The sequence below is a fragment of the Pinus tabuliformis genome, chromosome 8 (genome assembly GCF_031772625.1).
Source record: "Pinus tabuliformis cultivar Carrire ecotype Pingquan chromosome 8, CPIR1, whole genome shotgun sequence".
Lineage (NCBI taxonomy): Eukaryota > Viridiplantae > Streptophyta > Pinopsida > Pinales > Pinaceae > Pinus > Pinus tabuliformis.
This window is the reverse complement of record NC_142294.1, coordinates 1,892,615,288-1,892,637,855: the sequence shown is the minus strand read 5'-3', so window position 1 is coordinate 1,892,637,855 and position 22,568 is coordinate 1,892,615,288. Positions and strand designations below refer to the sequence as shown.

Here is a 22,568-nt window from a genome sequence, read left to right as displayed (position 1 = left end):
TTCTCTGCGTCTGGTTACCCTCCGCATTGCTGGTTGGTTGACGGGGACGTCCTCTTCCTCTCTGCTCTTGCGTCTTCCATCTTCCACCCTTTCTGCCTCGCTTCGTTCCTTTACTGCTCTGCCCAAATTCGAAATGTTTGCCTCTGAGCCCTACCCCCTGACTATACTCCATTTCGTCTGAACTTTCTATTTCTATTTTAACTCGGCCCCGTTCAAAGTGCCTGCCCTCAGCAGCCTCCCTCTCAGTATGGACTGTCTTAGCTCTTCGCTCTCCCATTTTTGTGCGTCTGAGGCGCTCGTTATGGTTTCTCTGCCAAGTCGCCCCTTCTCTCGCCACCTTCTCCGAATTTCTGTTGCCTGTCATTCTTCCCCTATTCCTCCTTATAGAATTTTCGCCACCTTTACACTTATGATGGGATTGCTCCCCACTTCTCATCCCCCTCACGCTTTGAATGATGGATTCGGTGGTGATAACCGGTTTTTGTTTTGGGACGCGTCCCTGCTGATCTGCATGATCATTAATTGTTGATGTCAGGGAGTTAAGGGCGCCGTCCTTCTGTCCTGTCCTCATTGCCGCCTGATCTTGCCTTATTCTCCTTCTCCCGCTCCACGCGGAATTTTGATTACCCTTGTGCTGTGTCATGGTTATCATTGTCGATGAGCTGTTTTAATCCGTCCCATTTTGCCTTTGATGCCTGATTGGTCCAGCTGTCATCGACTTTCTCCACTGATTCTTTACTTCCCCAATTCGCTAAGCAGTCCGCGGGTTTATTGCCCTCTCTTCTTACATGCGAAGTGATCTTGTAATCGATCCCTTTCAACGTTTCCTCGATATCTCGGACTATACTCGCATTTCTCCAACTTTTAACTACCTTCTCCCATTGTTTCCCTTGGATTAATTTCCTTATCGTACCCACGACCAGGGCAGAATCTCCTTCAATTTCTATCTTCCTGTATCCGTTTCTTTTGGCAATTTTGAGACCCCAATACACAGCCATAAATTCCGCTTCGTTATTAGTCATTGTTCCTCCGTGTTCTGCATAGATCCATTCTGTCTCTCCTTGTTGTTTCTGAAGATTGAAACCAGTCCTGGATTCCACCATAAGCTGCGTGACTTTGGTTTGCTATAGGTTCTTTGTTTTTTGTTGGTAGACCATCCCCTGTTCCAAGTTCAGCTTGTTTAGGATCTCTGTTTCTGCTTCAGAGGTTTTCCAATCCTCTTCTGCCCAGTTTTCCGCTAGGATTGATTCTCTGATTTGTCTTAGAGTTCTTTTCCAAACTTCTTCCAGATCTGAAGATTTCCCTTTAAAGATTCGACCATTTCTCTCTTTCCAAAGATTCCATACGTTGAAGCCTGCTGTAATGCTCCAGGCTCTTCTTACTATCTTGCTTTTAAACTTTCCTTCTCCCCATTCGCATAGGGTTTGAATTATATCATGCGGGTTTCTTTCCGTGGCCGAGAATAAATTTCTAGTCTTTTCCCATTGGAATTGGGCCGCACTGCATCCATTAAGAAGGTGTTCCTGGTCTTCTTCGTCTGAATAGCAGAGACAGCGTCTTGAAGGGCCTGAGAAGCCTCTTTTTTGAATTCGATCCCAAGTTAAAATGCGTTTTCTTCCTACCAGCCATGCGAACATTTTGATCTTCGGCCACCATTTATTTCTCCATATCTTTCTCCACTTTTTCTCTTCCTCCCCCTGCTCTTGCTGTATCTTTACTTTATAAGCTTCCTTTATGGTGAATGCTCCTTTCGTTTCTTTGCCCCATCGTAGGATATCCCTGCCTCCTCTCTTTTTTATCTTCCTGGAGTCTAATTCCTTGCCAAATATAGTTTTTTGATCTTTTGTTGCATTCCTTTTCCATTCCTCCAGAGGTTTCCATTCTCTCCATTCATCATTTCCTCTTGCTTCCTTCCAATAATCTTTGACCTTAAAGAGATCTTTGTCGATACCAGTTCTGTAGATTTCTTGCATTCCTTGTAGGTTCAGCATTTTCTCCCTTTGTTGCCAAGCTTCATCCCAAAATCTCGCAATCTGGCCTCCTCTGATTTCCCAGAAAATATGCCTGTCAATTAATTCCCTGCTTTGAATGGTTAGGTTCCATATGTCTGATCCCCGAGGCATTTCTTGTTCCCTTAGTATTTCTTCCGGGGTGGATGGCATATTGTATTTCGTTGTCCAGATTTCTTTCCATAGGTCCGGCCCTCCTTGCATCCATCTCCATCTTAACTTGGCTACTAGCACTTGATTTAAAGTCCATGGGTCTCTAAGGCCTAGACCTCCTTTTTCTTTTGGTTTGGTGAGGTTGTCCCATGAGCATAGGGCCCACTTCTTTTGTTGCTTAGGTCTACAAGCTTATTGCATATACCTTTTGGTGCTGCCATCACTGATAAGGGGTATATCAGGATCGCCTGAATGGTGGATTTAAGCAGAACAACCCTTGCTGCCAGGTTCAGAGAACGGAAAGTCCAATTTTCCAGCCTTTTCATGATCTTCTCTAGGATGTTCTTCCAATTTCCTATTTTGAGGGAAGAGGAGTCTAGCATAGTTCCTAAGTATTTGGTTGGGAGATCCCCTTTCCTGTAGCCCAAGATCCTGGTTAAATGATTTTTAATGGGTTCCACTGTATTAAAGAAAAAAGTTCTTGATTTCTCATTATTAACCTCCATGCCTGAACCTTCCATAAATATCTCTAAAATTTTCTTTATCCTTCTCACCTCTTTCATAGAAGCTTTGCAATATATCATTATGTCATCCACGAACTGTTGGTGGGTGACTGTAGTTTGATTTCCCCATAACCTCAGGCCCTGTATTTTCCTTTCTCTTAATTCTTTTTTGAAGTATCTACCTAATCCTTCTGTTGCTATTATGAAGAGGAAGGGGGTCCCCTTGTCTAAGGCCTCTTGTAGCATTGAACGTTGTTGATGGAGCCCCATTTAACAAGATAGAGAAATTCGGGGTAGAGATCATGCTTAAGACCCATTTCACCCATCTGTCGCAGAATCCAAAGGCTTTAAGGATAGTTTCTAGATAATTCCAGCTTAATCTATCATAGGCTTTTGAAAGGTCTAATTTGATCAGCATAACTTTTTCTTTCTTCGTTTTCAAAGTGTGGATTACTTCCTGGGCCACCACTAACCCATCCAAGATCTGCCTTCCTTCTACAAACCCGGTTTGCTCTGGGGAAATAATACTTGGCAGGATCGATTTCAGCCTTTGAGCCACTACAGATGCCACTATCTTGTAGATAATGTTACAAAGAGCTATGGGGCGAAAGCCTTCAACTTGATCTGCTTGATTGGTTTTAGGAATAAGGGTCAGTAGGGTTGAATTTATTCCTGGCCATATTCTTTGGTTTATTCTAGCTTCCTCTACTACCTCCAAAACTTCTTCTGCAAGAAAATGCCACCCAGCTTGGAAAAATTCTACCGTATACCCATCCGGCCCAGGAGCTTTATTCCTTCTCATGTTTCTGACAATATCCTCCACTTCTTCCATCGTAACTTTCCTCATTAGGGCCAAATTCTGATCTCTGGTCACTAGATTTGGAATCTCCCTGCTTATCTTTGACATGGCTTCTGATCTATTATCCTGAGTTTCTTTTAATAGGTTTTTGAAATGATTGACCAACACTTTTTCAATTTCTTCATGTTGGAGAACTCTTTGACCTTCTTGATTTTTTATTGAGAAGATTCGGTTTCTTTGTCTATGTTGTACCATCGCTTTATGAAAGAACTTAGTATTCCTCTCTCCTTCCCTAAGCCATTGAACCCTTGATTTATGTCCCCATAAAATCTCTTCTTGTTTCCTTCTTTCTTCTAGCTGATTTAATATAATACCTTCTTCCTTAGTTCTCTCTTCCTGAATGCCTTCTAAGATATCTATCTGCTGTAGCTCTTCCATTCTCTGATCTAGTCGCTTTTTTTCTTCTAAAATATTACCGAATTCTTCTTTATTCCATTTTTTTAACTTATCCTTCACCTCCTTCAGTTTGAGTTGAAAGGTGTGCATCTTATTTTTTCCTCTTTGATCACTCATCCTCCACCATTCTTCAAGTTTCTCAATCAGTCCTTCGTTTCTTAACCAGAAGGCTTCGAATCTAAAGGGTTTGTTGGGAGGTCTTTGCTTTAGGTCTATTTCCATTTTAATCGGCCAATGGTCCGATCCTGCTACCGGGAGGATAGTGGCTTCTATGAATACATCCTTCATCATTATCTGTTCTGAGATTAAGAATCTGTCAAGGCGGGAAGCTATTTGATTAGCTCCCCCTCTGCGATTATTCCAAGTGTGATTTCCATTAATGGTTTGAATATCGATCAGTTTCTGTTCCCTTATCAAATCTCCGAACTACTCCATTGCTTTATCCATTCTCCTTAGCCCTCCTCTTTTTTCCCCTGTGGATTTAATCAGATTAAAATCCCCTCCTATAATCCACTGTTTTCCTGGTATTAGGCTTCTCAAAGCTTTTAAATTATGCAGAAAGTTTTCCTTTTCTCCTTGGATATGTGGTCCATACACCCCTGTTATAATAACCTCCTCCATCATTCCTACTATTCTTGTTGTTCCTGTTAGAATTCTTGGGAAGCTCATCCAATTACTGAATTGAATTTCTTCTGGGTTCCAAATTATTACCAGACCTCCTGCGCTTCCGATCGCATCCTGTCCCATCATTTCATATATGTTCTTGTTTCTATTCAGAATTTCTCTCATTTTCTCAGTACTTATTTTTGTTTCTTGTACTATCATTATACTGGGTTTTTCTTTTTTCAGTCTATCATTCAAATACCTCTGTTTGCCTCTGCTGTTGAGGCCTCTTATATTCCAGCTTGTAATGATCATCGTAACAATTTCGGAGGGGATTGGAATACCTCTGAGAGAGGTATCACTCTACCTGAATTGACGAGCATCTCTCCCACTTCTTGAATTGTTTCACTCATTGTTCTTCTACCTCTTTTTTTGCCTCCCTTGCCAATGCTGCTCATTCCTATGTTTTGTGTTTCCTGTTTCTCCATTTTCTGGCTTTCTCCATCTTCTATTAGTCCCTTTTTTTCTTTATATCTTTGGAATGCTTCTTTGTACCTCTGTTTTTGATCCTCTGGGATAAATCTTTCATCGAGCCTCTTCCATTCCTGTAGAAGCTTCGCCATTACTTGTTCTTCTTCTTCTCCTTTTGCTTTCTGTGGGTCTATCTCCATTTCTCTTTGGTCCTCTTGAGTTTCTCTTAGGTTTTCTGCCCTCCCTTGATCCTTATTCATTTGATCTGTCTCTTTGTCTGCATTTTCTTTTATTACTTCCATTCCTTCCAATTCTTCTTCCCCGTTTGGCTCTGTTTCTATTTCTTCTTCCTGCAGAATTTGAAACTTATTTGGTGATTCTGTGCTCTGGGGTCCTCTTTGCTTGCCGATCTGAGTCTTGTTGCTTCCTCTCTTTTTCTTGCTTTTCACTTCTCTGAAATCTTCTTCCTCCTCTCCTGTTTTCCTGGTTGCATTTCTCCTCTCATTTTCCGCTTCCCTTTCCTTTTCAGCTAGCGTAATGGGGCATTCACGATATAAATGGCCATACTCATGGCATCTTCTGCAGCGGAATGGGATATGTTCGTAGTCGATTGTTTGATGCCAGATCTCGTCATGATATTCCAATTCTATTGTATCTGGAAGTGGCTCTGTGATGTTCATGTACGCGCATATTCTAGCATATGTTGTATATCTTCCTCTCTTTGTCGATTCTGCCACTTTTACAAACGATCCTATTGCATTTCCTATGCCTTTAAGGATCTCTGGGTCCCAAAATTCTGTTGGTAGGCCGAAGAGTCTTATCCATATCGGGGCAGCTAACATCCTCTCCTTCTCTGGGTTATAGCAGTCTACCCATTCTCTCATAAACAGTCCAGCATTGTTCATGAAATAGGGTCCTTCCTCAAAGATCTGTTCCCTATCTTCTAGATTGGAGAATATTACTGTAAAAAACCCTTTCGCTCCCAACTTGACTTCCACATGTCCTTTTGGTTTCCACCTCTGTTGGATCCATCTAAGAAGATCTTTCTCAGCTGGCCAATATCCTATGAACTTACAGATCAAAGCATAATCTCTCATGTAGCTTCTGTAATTTTCTAATCTATTGGGCGGAATTACAAACCTGGGTTTGTTCGTTGCCCTTGGTAGACATTTGCTTGGTACTCCTGATCTCCTTTGTGCTCCTGCTGCTGAAGTTTCGCCTTCATTTGTTCTCTCTCCTTCCTTCTGTCGCTCCTTCCTTGCTTCCCCCGTTATTACTGCCTTGTAAGAGGGGATCTCTCCCCTCCCTTGCTCCGTTCCCATCTCTTCCAATCAGCAGTTACCCTTGGCTTATCCCGTACTCTTTCGTTACCGTTTTGTTCTTCTCCAGAAATCTGGTTTGATGAGGTCCGCGCTCGAGGATTGCCCTGGTGCACAGGAATCTCCCTTACCCTTCGAACCTCCTCTCCTTGGCTGAACCCTCGCCTGCCAAACCTCTGTCTCGCATTCGCTCCTAAACCCTAGCCCCGTTTCCTCTTCTCCTCTCCAGTCTGTTCTCGTTTAACTAAGTATTATTTAATTACATATTATTATGATTATTGTTTATTATCTATATTTATTACTTTTACATAAATTATATTCATAATATTGCCTTCCCCTTCAAAAAGATTTGTCTTCAAATCTTGTTGAAAAGGTTTGATCTTTCTTTCTGTTCCGAATGTCTTCTCGTCTCAGAACTGTCATCTTCGTTGATACAAGTTGATATGATCCTCTATGAGTGATAAGCAAAACTGTCGGGCTGAAAATAGATCTGACCAACCTAGAATAATCTTATGTGGAATATTTTGATCACTGGAAATTTGTAATGAACTGTCATCATAGGGCTAGATTGAGCTTACTTCAATATTCTTCAGAACATCAGTTTGTTGTTTCTGTTTTGAATGGTACAAATACATAGCTTGATTGAGTTGTCTACTCTCGTGATTCAGATGTCGATAGGGAACTTTTTTGGTTTGACTTTCCCTTATTAGGTGTGTGGCAATTTTTTTGTTTTCTTCAGGCGAGGATGTTGTTGAGTTGGTTACAGAACCTTCACTTGGAATGTTCATCGTCTGAAATGCAACATCTAAGTGTGTATTTTCTTCAACTTGCTTGTCTTCTTCTTGAGTTGTGACATTCACTGGATCGGTATATGTTCCCTTATCTTCAACCTAGACTGTTACAACTGGAGACTTCGATACTTCTTAAGCAAGTTGTTCTAACTCGTCTCTTAATGACTTTTTGTCCTTCTTAAGCTTCTTGATTTGTGTTAATAATTTTTCACTAGGGTCTTTAAGCCAAGAAACTTCTTCATTTTTGTCAATGGTAATGTTGTCAATTTCTCTTTGCATATTTTGTGGTACTTTTTTACCTTCTTGAAAAATTATTTTTGAAATATCTTGTATGTCTTCTAGTGTTACTGAATTTGGCTTCAGTGTAACATCCTGGGGTGTTATTTTCTTCTTCTTATAGAAAATGTTAAAAGCTTATTTTCCGTAACTAAGATGAAAGATCCTAGAGTTTCCATCAGGGGTGAACCCAAAATAATTTCACCCTAATTGCTCCATTGGGTTTGAACTGAGAATTGCAATATCAATTTATAATCCCCAATGTTTAACTGTAAATTGGTTGTCATATTTTTTGTTGCCAAAACTGTCTAATGTTTCAATTATATTTAACTCTGGAATCACTAATTGGTTTGTGATTTTAGGGGTATATAATTTTTATCTTTGGCAGCTGAGATTGCAATAATGACATCTTTTCCCGTAATAGACCCTATACTTCTAAATAGCACTCAAGCATAATTACATGAAGTTTTTGGGAATCTTTCGGCCTTCATTTCTATACTAGGCTCTATATTGCTTCTTTGGGATGGACTTAGGGTTTTTAAAAAGTAAACCTTCTAATTTTTATAATAAACCCTTGAAACTTAATTAATTTTTTGTTTTTTTTCTAACATATCTTCTTCTTCTTCTTTTAAATATATATTCTTCTTTGTACTCCCTTTTTTTAATATATACTCCCTACCTTAAATCTTGTTTTTATAATATTTTTTTGAACATACATAAACTTTTTTTTTCAACCTAGTTTTTAAACTAGTTTAATATTTTATTAAAATTTTAACATCCCTTTTATCCACTTAGGGATATTATTTAATATTTCCCTTTTCCCATTCATAACTACGGTCTTTTTTTCCATTAAAGTGGTGCGACCTTATAGATCGATAAGGCACAACGCTTTAATTTTTTACTTCTATTGTGTAGATAGTTGGAAATACATTAGACTTTAGTTAATCCAACAATAATTTCCTTATACAATGCCAAATCAAATTCTTGTTGTACGAAAATATTAATGTTGACTTTGATGTGTTAGCAGCTCTATATAGCGTCACAGAGATGGAGGCCACAACTTGTTTTGTGGCTCGCTGCAACAGACGGATGTCGTGTATGGTAGATTTTGGTGGCAGTCGCGGAAGTCTGTGGTGACAGAGTTCGTGGGAAGCCACGGACATATGTGGCACTGTTGGACTGATTGCAGTCAGATAGAGCAGTCAATGGAAGATCAGCAGGGGTTTTGCGGAAGGCAGATGCGGCAATGTATTTGGAGATGGAGCAATGGTTGTTTGATGGTGGTGGCAGCGACACTATGCAAAGGCGGAAGTACAGGGTCTTTTGGCGTCAATTTCTTCTTGTTCGCCCGTTTTGCGACTTGATTATGTGACATGAGACGTAAGGTGTGTGTAATTGATGCCTTGCAGCGGCGACAGATGGGCAATGGTGGCTGACAATGAACAATGTTAAACTAATTATTATCTAATTACATATTATTATGATTATTATTTATTATCTATATTTATTACTTTTACATAAATTATATTCATAACAGAGTACCTAGCTTATTTTTGTTTGTGGGTTTGTTAAAAGATTGATTGGTTGGTCAATCCATCGACACAACATTGATAATTCATATGCATTTTGCAAGTGATTGGATCACTAGAAGTTGTTGATTATCACCTTCCCCCATTCCTTACTTATTATTTTCATCAAAGAGTAATATTAAGAGAGCATATTGTACCTATGATAGCTCAGACATGAACTTTCGCACGGGTTCAGTGTGAATGTGTGAGTAGTATTTGAAATATTTTCAAAAAGTATTTTCGAAAAGTGATTCTATTTTTTGAAAAGTAGATCGATTTTGTAGTTCACCTCAGTAAAAGAAAGTGAAGTCTTATATTTCACAATTGAGTCTAAAAGGGTATCCCATGCATAACTTAGACTAAAGAGTAATCTTAAAATAAGATACCCAACTAAGTATAAAGATGGGTCAAGCCAAAAGCTTTGAACACACATGCGTAGTTGAGTGACGCAAAGAAAGTACACATGTGTAGTTGAGTGACGCAAAGAAAGTATCTGTAGGTAGCTTGAAAAGAGACATTTCTGGGCAGCACACACTCTTATACAATACTAAAATAGTCTCGTACAATTGCACGAATAGTACCATGTGGATTTGTACAGTTATATGGAATCCGTACAACAGTCATATTGCACCATATAGCAGGGCTATACAAAAAAGAAATTGTTGTTCCTATACATTTAGAGCAGATAAACCTCTCAAATAACCTATAGAAGCTCCAGTTCAAAATGTTGTTTTTAGACCAATGTGTGGAGGTTTCTCTTGATCTATCCCATACTCATAAAGTGGATTGACTTGGCTAACTTGTAAACGTTTATAAGGAAGCATCTATTCCTCATTTGATTAATGCAATTCAGTGACAACCATGTCAAAGCCAAATGTGCCACCTGCCATCCTATACGTCTCAATTTGTTTAGAGATCTCTATACGTTGTTCTGGAGATTGCACCATCTTCTGGACACAGGATAAGAATCCATCCATGATCTCAGCATCAAAATCAAACCCACATGTGTAAGAAAATGCAGGGTTCAGGAAAAGCCGGCAGCATGAATGGGACAATGGAGTGTGTTGTTCCATCGCTCATCAATCACTCCCCATAGGAGGAGTTGTCTTTGAAACCCATCATCTCCCTTACCATCATAGTAGGCCCGAATGGCTTCTTTGGCCCAGTCCATGGCCTCATACAAATAGCCCATTGCGGGCTTCTCACCATCAACCAACCAAAGAACCTTTACCAAAGGTTAAGTAACGACGCACACCTCCTGCACTCCCACCCAGAAGTCTTCCTGGTATGAAACTAGTCTGCATACGGCCTCTCCCTCTGGTTTGTGGCCCATTGGCAAAGCACGCCACTCCTCTGAAAGAAACATTCTCTTCACATCCCACATAAAATTCAAGAGGGATTGAAGAGATATGAAACTGGTGGCAAACCGTGTAATGGCGGGGCGCACCAACTCTTTGTTGTTGGTGAATCTTCTCATCAAGCTAAGCACATATGTATGGTTATATATAAATTTTGTAATGCTTTTGGATGAATCAACAATATCTTTGACAAAGGGAATTTTCCCTATGTCCTCCAACATCAAATCAATACAGTGTGCAGCACAAGGTGTCCAAAATAAAGTAGGATGCCTGTCCATAAGCATCCTGCCAGCAGCAACATAATTTGCAGCATTGTCTGTTATGACTTGGACAACATTTTCTGCACCCACCTCCAAAATAAACACATCTAGCAAATCACATAAAGTTCTTGCATCTTTGATTTGTGCAGATGCATCAACAGATTTGATAAACATAGTCCCCTTGGGACAACTAACCAAGAAGTTTATAAGGGTTCTCCCCTTTTGGTCAGTCCAACCATCTGACATAACAGTGCATCCTGTTTGTGCCCATGATGCCCTAAAATCCTCCAATCTTTGGGTGCAGTCACGCTTTTCATTTTGAAGAATTCGGCCTCTGAAATCATGATAAGAATGGATTTTGTACCCTAGGCCAACACTAGCAATAGCATCAACAGCAGGTTGGAAAAATGGATTATTCCTTACAATGCTGAAAGGAATATCACTCCAGAGGACAAATTTTGCCAGCAACTTGTCAGCTTGTTCTTTCTCAGTTCTTTTTAGCATTGAACTGATAGATGGTTGTGAACCAGGTGTGGTTCGAGGAACAAAAAATGATGTGGCAGCTATCGGATTGGTTGATGCTGCAGTAGAACTAGTGCCACTTGCTTCAGCTGACCTTTTTAGTTGCCTTTTGATTTCTTCTTTGGCCTCTCTAGTATGCTCTAAATTTTCCAATGCTCTCACGGCTCTTTGGATGAGTTCAGGATTTGTTTTTGTACAAGGCCCCACATATTTTCCAGGGATTTGTGCAAGGTGAAACTTCAGCCTGTACACCCCCCGGACATAAAGTGGCCACACAACTTGCAACTCAAGTTTAGTCTATCATTCGGAGCATCAAGTTCACCATATTCCCAGAAAGGATCCAATTTCCTTGGCATGTTTGTTTTTGAACTTTGAAGTTGCAAACTTGAAGTTTTGAATGGTGTTTCGGTGCAGTTGTGAACCTATGGGAAAATAAGGATTACAATTTAGTATTTACAAAATTACAAGTTACAAATTTACAATTTAGTATTTTAATTTTTAATTTTTACATTGTACAATGAAAACCCAAGTTACCCAACCTAAAACAACCATTCCAAAGTTCAAACACAAGTTACCCAACCATTCCAAACCCAAGTTACCCAACCAAATGGCAAAAACAATGAAAAAAAACATAAACAATGTTTAAAAACAATGAAAACAAAAAAAAAAAAAAAAATGGTTCCCATAGTCATACCAAGTTACCCAGCCAAAAACAATGAAGAAATACAAAAACAATCTTTAAAAACAATGAAAACAAAAAAAAATGGTGCCCATACCAAGTTACCCAACCAAAAACAATGAAAAAATACAAAAACAATGTTTTTAAACAATGAAAACAAAAAAAAATAATCCACATACCGTTTCTATGGAGAAATCGGTGGTCTCCTCTTGATTTTCTCCTTTAAGCACTTGGAATTTGCTTCAAACCCTCTCCAGCTTGGTCTCCAAGCTCTCCTCTACCCTCCGCGTGCAACTGTCCAAATAAACTCATAAAAAAACCAAAAAAACATTATAAAACCTCGCTGCCGCGAAGCCCCGCGATTTTTTCAATTGTTATCGCGATAATTTCATAAAAATCGGCTAAAAAAAAAATCCCGCAATAATTTTGTATAATAATCGTGATAAAATCAGCATATCGAAAAAATCGTGATAATTTGAATTATCGCAATTTTCACAACACTGCTTTTTGTAAATATAAGACATGTTTTTCAAAAAAAAAGAACGTATGATTAAAGTGATTTGTTAATAAAAATAGTAATAGCAATAAGTATCCTCACCTGTAATGAATAATCACAACCTATGTCACAAGGTTCGTCAAACTTTAGCATTGAAGTTCGAATTTTTGTGAACCTTAAAATAATTTTGAGGTTCGGCGGACCTCATCGAACCTCAGAGCCATTTACCAAGTCCATAGATCAAAACTCATAACTTCATAACCTCGTAGCCATTGACCAAGTCCATAGATAAAAACTCATAACTTCATGTCACAACTCAAGCTTGAAATTTATCCTTGTAGTTTCAATGTCTGTGATAGCATTTTTTATGTTTACTGCTAAGTTGCACGAAATGCCAAAACGTTTTGGAGTTTCTGAAACATGTATGTTTAGAAATGTCACCTCCCAAAAATGGAAATGTCGGTCGAAATGTCAGCTGAAATGTGATATATATATATATATATATATATATTCAAGAAAAAAAGGAATAAGAGCCATAGATATATATATATATATATATATATATATATATCTTGCAAGAAAAAAGGGAATAAGAGCCATAGATGACAATTTAGAAGGAAAAACAAGTCTATATTAACTCTAATAGATGATTACATGATGGTCGAGTTTCAGCCAAGTTTCGGAGTTTCGGGGTACGAGTACGGCCCGAAACACCGGGTTCCTTGAAGTATCGTTCAACATAAGGTTTATTGATGTTGATTTCTTACTATTTTATCCTATAATTCATTTTAAATTAATATGTGTCTATATATACAAACCTAATGGCAAACCTCATAAAAAAAATCAAACTCAAACCGAACCTAATCATTGTCGAACCCAAACCATGATCATAACTAGGAAGACGAATGGGCACATCCATATTTGTTATATACTAAAAAATCATCCACTGAGAAAACCTACGAGAAAGTAATCAATTGCAGAACAAACTAATCTCTGACCAAACACCATTGTCCCAGGAAGAGGCTAGTTTATAATTCTAGTAATTGAGGTGTCATAAAATGTTTGTAGTAAAAAGAGCTTAAGCAACATACTTTGTTGACAAAAGATAAGCAACAATGGAAACTTTAAAGAATACTTGCAAGAAGTAATGCATCACTTATGAATATACATGTGTTATGAAAGAATACCTGCAAGAAGTGATGCATCAGTTACAAATGTGTGGTTGACAATAGCAAGATAGAAGTAATTGTAAACTTTCAAAGTTTTAACTTAATAAAGAGAATAAACATAATGTTTCAAGATATAGCCAAAAATAACCACTAGAAGATTTCTACTAAGTAAAATTAAAAATAAAAGATCCAAAAACCTGAAGCTGTGACCGAGAGACAAGATCGGGTTGAGACTTCTGGAAATCCACAGCAAACAGCAGAGCCTCCTCTATGGTAGGATTAAGAGGCAGCAAGCATATTCTATCTAAATCTTGAAGAAGTTTCTCAAAATAATCTATAGCCTGAACATAACAGAATTGTTTGTTTAAAGTCAACATTTATGGAGATCGATTATGAGTTAAAATACATTGAAAATAAAATAGAAAGAATGGCCAAGAAACTGCACCATACTCACCATTTTCCAGCTAAGGATATTGATAGAGCGCGGTGGCGTGGGCGATAGCAGCCGACTATTTATACTGGCATCAAAACCCACTGCTTCTTGACCAGAAGCGGTACTTTTATTATCAAATTCACCTTTACATGACATGCTTGATATTGATGATAAGAAATCCGATGATTCACGGATCCTTGCCAACTCTGACAGCCCAGAGACAATGTGCTTATGTGCCATCTCTAAACCCCTTCCTTGGGGCTTTCCCATGTACGTTAATGCATGGTAGAATGACTATATCACAAAAACAATTCCAAATTAATATTTTCATAGAATACTATAAAACTATCTCTCAGACGTTACAAATGTTTAAAATCCTAAGACTCAACAGTTCTGCTCAGCTCCAAGTCAAGGCATGATCAATATTAAAAATAGTAACAAGAATAAATTCCCAATATTATTGATATATTCTATATGCTCAAGATATAGTTACAATTTTACTTCACTTAAATATATTTTCCGCCAGAAGATTAGACTTATTTTTCACAGAAGATACATCAACCATTCCCTCATTTGATGTGGCATACAAGCTGACTTGACTTTTAGTCCCATTCACAATGTTTTGTTCAAGTAGAGACATCAATATATAATTTTTTCTTGGATGTCCTTCCAATAAGTGTGCTCTAAGGGACTAAACCAAACAACACATATACATCAGTTTAGATGTCAGGTCTGAGGGGTATTTCGTCCAATAAATTTGTCGTGATTTGCACTCAGCCTCATCCTTTTACATTTGGGTGGGGAAGGGCAGCAGCAACTCACGGAAGAATGCAACCCTGGTGGACAGTTCAACACTCCATCAACCTCACCAATGAAGCAAGGCCCTATTTCCGACATCCAGACAATTTCAGTTTCAATCTCAATTACAACTCCTTTATCCTAAACAATCCTACTAAATTCCCAATGAAGTTCAAGGACCACCCTATATATTTTCAAACCATAAGGCATAACTTCGTTACAACACAATAAATGTATGCATGCACATTTTTCAAGACTTCTATTTGTCAATATAGAGCTTTAAAAAAAGGTTATCCAATAAGTGCTCGAATCATACCACCGAAGTAGACTAGTGCACCTGAAACCAAGGGGATTCAAACCAGACAGTTGCTGGCACCAGCCAAATGCACAGTAATTCATCCATCAAAGGGAAAGTAGAAGGAAAAGAAAATTATATTAATGCCACAAATGACCAAAATAGGTAGATCAGGTTTTAATTTTTACTAAGCCCAGCTACTGGCAATTTCTTACCTAGCAAATCACTTGCTGTAAATTTATTAACTGCAGATTTACTGAATAAAAACACCACCCAAATTTTCAACAGGTGAATAAAAGATAAAAACAGCGGAAGCAAAATTGACTAATCACATACACATGCACACAGAAAATGATACTCTTCAAATATGATGTCCATTATCATTAGTTTTACAACATATAAAGGCTTCCCATCCTGGGAATTAAATGCCCACAAACGAAAATTACGAACAGAAAAACCTGGAATTTTTCCAGCAGATAAAACCCTCAAAACCTGTCCTTCGATCTTGCTGGATGTTGAATCCTTCTCCCTTGCTGCCCCTTGTTCCCTTCACCTGAAATCCACACACTTGGATGAATTTCCTTCTCCACCCAATCAGTGAGATCTCACTATCTCACTGTGTCTTGTGCTCACTTGACGTGTCTTTTCTCTTAGCCTAGCCCTCATTTTATTAGTTTGAGTTATTGACCGAATCCACAGTCCTAATCTCCGAAGTGATTGATGCTTGAGATTAGATCTCAACTTCACTTGAGATCAAAGGCTGAGATTCATCTAACTCACTAATGCAAATGACCTTTGCATTTCATTAGACTAACTCACATCTTTCTTATTAAAAGCAATTACTTTAATTATTCATTTAATTAAAGTAATTTGCTAAGATTAAAGGATCCTTCGGATGACTTCCACACATCTAGACACTTAGACTTATGTGGAAGTGTTTGTCCGATGCTACTACTATCATGAACACTCTCCCTTGAGAGAATGGAACTTCCTGAAAAGCCATCTAGAACTAGGTTTCCCTCCAATCCGAGCACAATATCCCATCCATCATCCTCCATCATGGCTTTCCTCCAAACCTCCTAGTCTACAACTCCTCAATGATGTTAGTCATCAGTGCCATGTTGTTCGGAAACTTCTTTTGAAGCCTTCTCCACCTGAATGTGCACCTAGGAGCCTCCACGTGCTCCTGAGCATCCCTCAATGTCTATGCAAACCACCTTCGCCTCCTAACAAAATTGGAAGGATCTATCGATTTCTCCCCACCTGAAGGTTGACTCCTTGAACTAGAAGTCTATGCATGTTTCTCTCCCTTCAGATCCCCCCACTACTTATCCTTTGTCAATGCTAGTGGCAACTCATGAGATTTCCTAGATGCCAAGTTCTTGTTGAACATAACATCTCTGCTCACAATTGTCTTCCTCTACGCTGGTATGAAGATCCGATAAGCTTTCAAGGTCTTCTTGTATACAATAAATATTCCCTTCTCTCCTAAAGACTCCAAAAAAACCCTATTCTTGCCCTAGGCTTCAACTTGGGGCTTTTAGAAGGCTTGTTGCACCTAAAATTGATCATACTCATCTATTTCAATCCATTTTTTGGTCATGTGATCCTACATAAGCCTATTGACCTTGCCTATTCTAAAACCGTAGGTCACTTTGTGACCTAATTAGGCCTCTTCGAAGGAATGCATTCCCTTGTTTGAGCTAGTTAAGCCCTATTCTTAAGTTGAGTATATTAGCATAATGCTATTTTAGAGTTTAATGCTCATCTATGATCTTATTAGCAGTTTCTTATTAGAAACTTGTTTTTTTCTATTTTCTTAGTAGAAACTTGTTGTTTCTATTTTCTTAGTAGAAACTTGTTGTTTCTGTAAATATAGTTGTATTATTTATTGAGCTTCATTGCTGATTGTAAATCAATTCAATTCATTCATTGATTATGGTATCAGAGCTCGGGTATTTTTTCGAAATAATTTTTCATTGTTTGAAAATTTTCATGCTTCATTTCGAAATTGCTCTCTAGGAGTCTGAAATTTTTTTTTTACTCGGCGTCATTTTTTTATGCTGAAGTTTGACAGGCCTTGGCAAACACTACGGGAGCCTTCTGAGGTTTTTTAAGTTACTGACGTAAATAAAAAACAACAAACAAACAAACAAAAACTTCCGAACGAAAAAAAACCAATTCGTCGCCTCAAAGCTTGAGAATCTCACGGAGGATGACGAAGCAGTGAAATGCAGCACAAGACGCAACGACACATTTCTGTATCAGATAGTTTTTGTGTCTAGCGAGATTGGGATTCGATACCTTGATATATTCGTCTTACGGTTGCTGTTGGCCTAGAGGATCATGGTCTATACAGGCTTCTTGACACTGGTGATTCTCCAAAAATGGCTCTAGCAGCTCGTGTTTCTCCCCTAAACACTTTGTGGCATCAGAGATATGGGCATCTAAACATTCAATATCTCTCTCAGCTATCTCGAGAGGGACTTGTGTCAGCGTTACCTGATATTCAAACTCAACAGTTGGGAGTGTGCGGCGCCTGTCACGCTGGCAAGCAACATCGGTCTTCATTCAAGGATGGAGAATCTTGGCGCACATCTAAGGTACTCCAGTTAATTCATGCTGATATTTGTGGTCCTATGAATACATCTTCACTAAGTCACAGGACACGTCCTCCAAGGTCCCGTGTCCCGTATTTTACGTGTCGGACACGAAAACGGCCCAAAAACGTGTCGAAAATGTTTTTCATCGTGTCTTGTAAAATGTAAAACGTATTCGCCGGTTTTCGTCGTGTCCTGCATCTCGAAAACGCATATTCCGTTGATAGAAAACGTTGCCTGCATAAGCTGCAATTTTTTTTGAAAGAAACAAATAATTTTTGAGTGGGGCAACTTAATGATCAAGTCTAGGCCCTAGTATTGATATGATATTCATGGTAATGTTAAATTCTTAAAGTAAAAGTGACATTCTCCTTAATCTTCATTTTCATCCTTTTACTTAAATTTTTAACATTACCATGAAATGACTCAGGATGTTCGAGAGTGGTTCCGGCCTCATTGGATTTCATATGGAGAAAGTAGAATTTTAGATTTCATTCAAAATGCAGCAGACTTATCAGTTTTTCAGGATTTCAGGATTGGGAGATTGTAATGTTTCCAGGTGACACCACCTGCCCGGGCTACCCCTGCCACCAGTAGAGGACGTGGTCTACCTCTTATAGCTCCTACTTCTAGTTCTTTAGCTTCTAGAGCATAGCAAACTCCACTGCCAACTCCACCAGCACCAGCATCTACATCTAGAGGGAAAGGGAAAGCTATGGCATTTCCTCGCAAGAGGGGCAGAGGAAATCAATAGGATTAGACTTTAATTATTTTCTTATGTGCTTGTAAGTTGTACATGAACAATGAACATTGAATATTCAAGAATCAAGACCAAGCATATCACATTCTAATTTCTAAATAGTAAATTTTGATTCTATTTATTTTTTTAAAGTGAACTATTAACTTTGAGAAGTAATTATATTTTAATTTGATTAGATAAGCTACAACCTGCAATTTAATATGGATAAAAAACTATATTTCGGTATGTATATATATGTATGTATATATATATATAAAACGTGTCCCTCGTGTCCTGTTTCTAGGTCGCTGCATTTCGTATTGAATACTCGTAATTACGTGTCCTCCGTGTCTCGTGTCCTCGTGTCATGTGACTTAGCATCTTCAATTACTGGTTGCAAATATTTTCTGCTTATTGTAGATGATTTCAGTAGAAAGATATCAGTGTACTTTCTAAAACAAAAATCTGATGTATTTAGTATCTTTCAGAAGTTTAAGTCCTTAGTTGAAAAAGAGTCTGGCTGTAATATCATAACTCTTAGGACAGATAACGGGGGGAATTTTTTTCTTCTGCTTTCTCCAACTTCTGTGATACCCATGGCATCAAACGCCAGTTAACTACACCCTACACTGCTCAGCAGAACAATGTTGTCGAACGTCGCAATCGTACGATTGTTGAAATGGCTCGTTCCATGTTACAACACAGGAATGTTCCGAATAAATTTTGGGATGAAGCAGTGTTTACTGTTGTCTATCTTCTTAACCGATCACCTACTCAGGTTGTTAAGGGGAAGACTCCAGAAGAGGTTTGGTCTGGCCGTAAGCCTAAGATCAGTCACCTCAAAGTGTTTGGCTTGGTTGCATATGTTTGGATTCCAGCTGCTAAGCGCTCTAAGTTGGATTCCAAAAGCCAGAAACTCATGATGACAAGGTACAGCGATCATCACAAGGCCTATAGGCTGATAAATTTAGACATTGATCGTCTTATCTTCAATTGGGGCATAGTGTTTGATGAAGACAAAGGGTTCTTTCAATCCCCTCCTTCTGAGCAGTGTTCTGAGGATCAGCCTCACAGTGTTCTTCTTCCGTTAGGTCCACCTGATGGGAGGGATTCAGTATTTGATGATGCACTACCTGAGTTCCCTCCAGAAAATAATCCTCCTCTCACTGCTCTTATTGTTCCTGAGCCTCCTCCACCTACTCCAGATATTGGTTCATCTACTCTCCGGCCTAAATGGTGGGCTAAAACTATTGGTGATCTCCAGGATAATGAGCTCCTTGAAGGTAGAACTTCCAGAAATAAGAGCAAACAGCAGCCTACAGTAAATTTTGCTCTTATGGCTAACCTACACAGTGTTTTTGAGCCTCAAACCTATTCAAAACCTAAGGGTATACCTGAGTGGGAACAAGTTATGGAAGCTGAATTCCAGAGTCTTCAAAAGATTCACACTTGGACCCTTTCTGATCTTCCTGCGAGAAGAAGCCCATTAGCTGCAAATGGGTGTATAAAGTGAAATACAACGCTCACGGAACCCTCAACAAGTATAAGGCCCGTCTTGTTGCTCGAGGGTTCTCACAGAAGGAAGGCATAAACTATGAGGAGACCTTTGCTACTACAACCAAGATGAGTAACATACGGCTTGTCCTTGCCTTAGCAGCTCAGTTCAGTTGGAAAGTCCATCAAATGGATGTCAAGAGTGATTTTCTGAATGGTGACTTATAGGAAGAAGTCTACATGACGCAACCTCCAGGATTCAAGGTTGTTGGTCAGGAATAAAAAGTTTGTAGATTAGTCAAAGCACTCTATGTTCTGAAACAAGCCCCTCGCACTTGGTACATGAAAATTGATAAGTACCTAACAGATCATGGTTTTCAGCGGAGTCCATCTGATGCAAACTTGTATATCAAACATACTGGTGATGATATTTTGTTTGTCGTTGTCTATGTCGATGACCTTATCATTACTGGCAGTTCAGCACATTTGATCCATGGGATCAAACAGGATTTGTGCAACACTTTTGATATGACAGATTTGGGACTTCTTCATTACTGTTTGGAGGTTGAAGTCTGGCAGACTGAGAACAACATCTTTCTCTCTCAATCCAAGTATGCTATAAATCTTGTGGACAGGTTCAAAATGCAGGATTGCAAACCTGCCACGACTCCTATGGAACCAGGGCTCAAACTTTCAGCTCAGTCATCCTCACCACTTGTGGATGAAACTTTATTCAGGCAATTAGTGCGCAGCCTCATCTACCTTATTGCCCTAGACCTGATATCAATTTTGTAGTGAGCTACATTTCACGCTTCATGTCAGCTCCTAAGGCTGATCATTGGATAGCAGTGAAGCGTGTGCTGCGTTATGTGAGTGGCACTCCTGATTATGGACTTTTGTACACTCGGAGTTCAGATCCTACACTCAGTGGTTACACAGATTCCAATTGGGCAGGTTCAGTTGATGACCGTAAATCTACAGTTGGGTATGTGTTTAGTCTGGGATTCGGTGTTGTCACATGGACTAGTAAGAAGCAGCAGGCAGTGGCTCTCTCCTCGACAGAAGCAAAGTATCGGGGAGCAGTTAAGGCATCTTGTGAGGCAGTTTGGCTTCGACGTATGCTTGCGGATATGCATGTTTCCCAGGCAAGTCCTACTCCCTTGTTCTGTGATAATTAGGGAGTACTCAAACTCGCCAAGAATCCAGTCTTCCATGAACGAACAAAGCATGTGGAAACCCATTGTCACTACATTCGACATCTTGTTGAAGACGGATCCATTCAGTTGTTGTATGTTCCCACAACAGAGCAGGCAGCAAACATCTTCACCAAGCCCCTTGGTCCTGATAAGTTTGTAAAATTTAGAGGGTCTATAGGTGTTGTAAATAGATTGAGCATTAAGGGAGTGTATTAGAATAATGCTATTTTAGTGTTTAATGCTCGTCTATGATCTCATTAGCAGTTTCTTATTAGAAACTTGTTTTTTCTATTTTCTTAGTAGAAACTTGTTGTTTCTATTTTCTTAGTAGAAACTTGTTGTTTCTGTAAATACAGTTGTATTATTTATTGAGCTTCATTGCTCATTGTAAATCAATTCAATTCATTCATTGATTAGAGTATCCCTCCTAAGCCTATGATTGTCACCTCCAAGCCCTGGACTTAATATATCTATTAAGTGACCTACATAAATTGCCTCCCTTGTGGAGGAAATCCACTAAAGAGTAGGATGTAGTGGCTATGGTGGCAGTGGGCCATAACTCATAATGTTGTCACTTGGTCTAACTCTCACCTTGTGACCTCCCCTCACAAGACCTGCTAGATTTTGAGGCAACATCTTTCTCGCATTGTTGTCGGGGAGGATTTGAGTCAACCTCCTCAATATTTGAAGATTAAGCTTCACTCCCTTTGAAGAGAGAACATTTAAGACAACCAAATAGATTCTCTTCTGGAAACTCCTGAAACTAATACGATCAAGACCCCTAGTAGTTCTGCTAATGATACCATAGCTCTAATGAAGAAGACTACCTGAAAGTTCATTGAAGTAGCCAAATTCCCTGAGATCCCTAAGAGTCATGTGGTTAGAAGTCGCTTTGTAGACAACATCACCCGTAACATCATAAACAAGCCATGGCTCATTGTTGCATTTAAGCCATTGGATGTAAGTCAATTCCCTAATACTTTGCATCCCTTCCCTAAGAAACATTGTGAATAGTTGCCTAAGTTCAATGGTACTAATGTCATCAACCTTTCAACAAGAATGTTCCTAAGGGAGACCATGCTAATCAATAGAATGTTCTAAACGCCATTGCCCCAACCAATTTGGTGGGATAAGAAGAGTGTCCATACAATCAAGTGGAGGAGGAAGAAGCCCTTGAGCACCTACATGTCATCAATGATGGTGTTCCATTTAATACCTTGCTTGGTGACACTTAGTTCCACGTAGAGCATGATTAAGTCCATATTGATGATAATAATGATCAAGCTAAACCGATCATGGTTGTGCAAAACAATGGAAGGCTTAAAAGTTTGCAATATTTTAGAAGAAATGTTGACCAAGGCCAAGCAAGTTCAAGCTCTGGTACTACGTCCCAAAAGAAGCTCTGGTACAAGCCTCAGGTCCAACCTCAAAATGCGCCTGAGCCAAAACCTCAAAACTCCGATGTTGATATGATGAATTTTTTGGATAAAGTAAATCTACAAGTCCCTCTTTTAGAGATGGCAAAGCTTTCATCTCAAAGGAGGCAAATAAGGAAGACTTTCAATTTTGAAGAAGAGCTTG

The 22,568-nt window shown here is 39.0% G+C and overlaps 1 protein-coding gene across 2 annotated transcripts in view; it reads right to left on the bottom strand.

The window, feature by feature from the left end:
* Positions 1–22,568, bottom strand: part of MAK10 (MAK10 homolog) — a 190,116-nt gene that overhangs the window by 66,213 nt on the left and 101,335 nt on the right. For both annotated transcript variants that reach the window (XM_089374672.1, XM_089374671.1), the window contains exons 7-8: positions 13,887–14,159; positions 13,630–13,773 (exon numbers count right to left, since the gene is read on the bottom strand). In XM_089374672.1, coding sequence (XP_089230798.1) covers positions 13,630–13,773; positions 13,887–14,159 — 417 coding nt within the window. The remainder of the gene's footprint in view (positions 1–13,629; positions 13,774–13,886; positions 14,160–22,568) is intronic.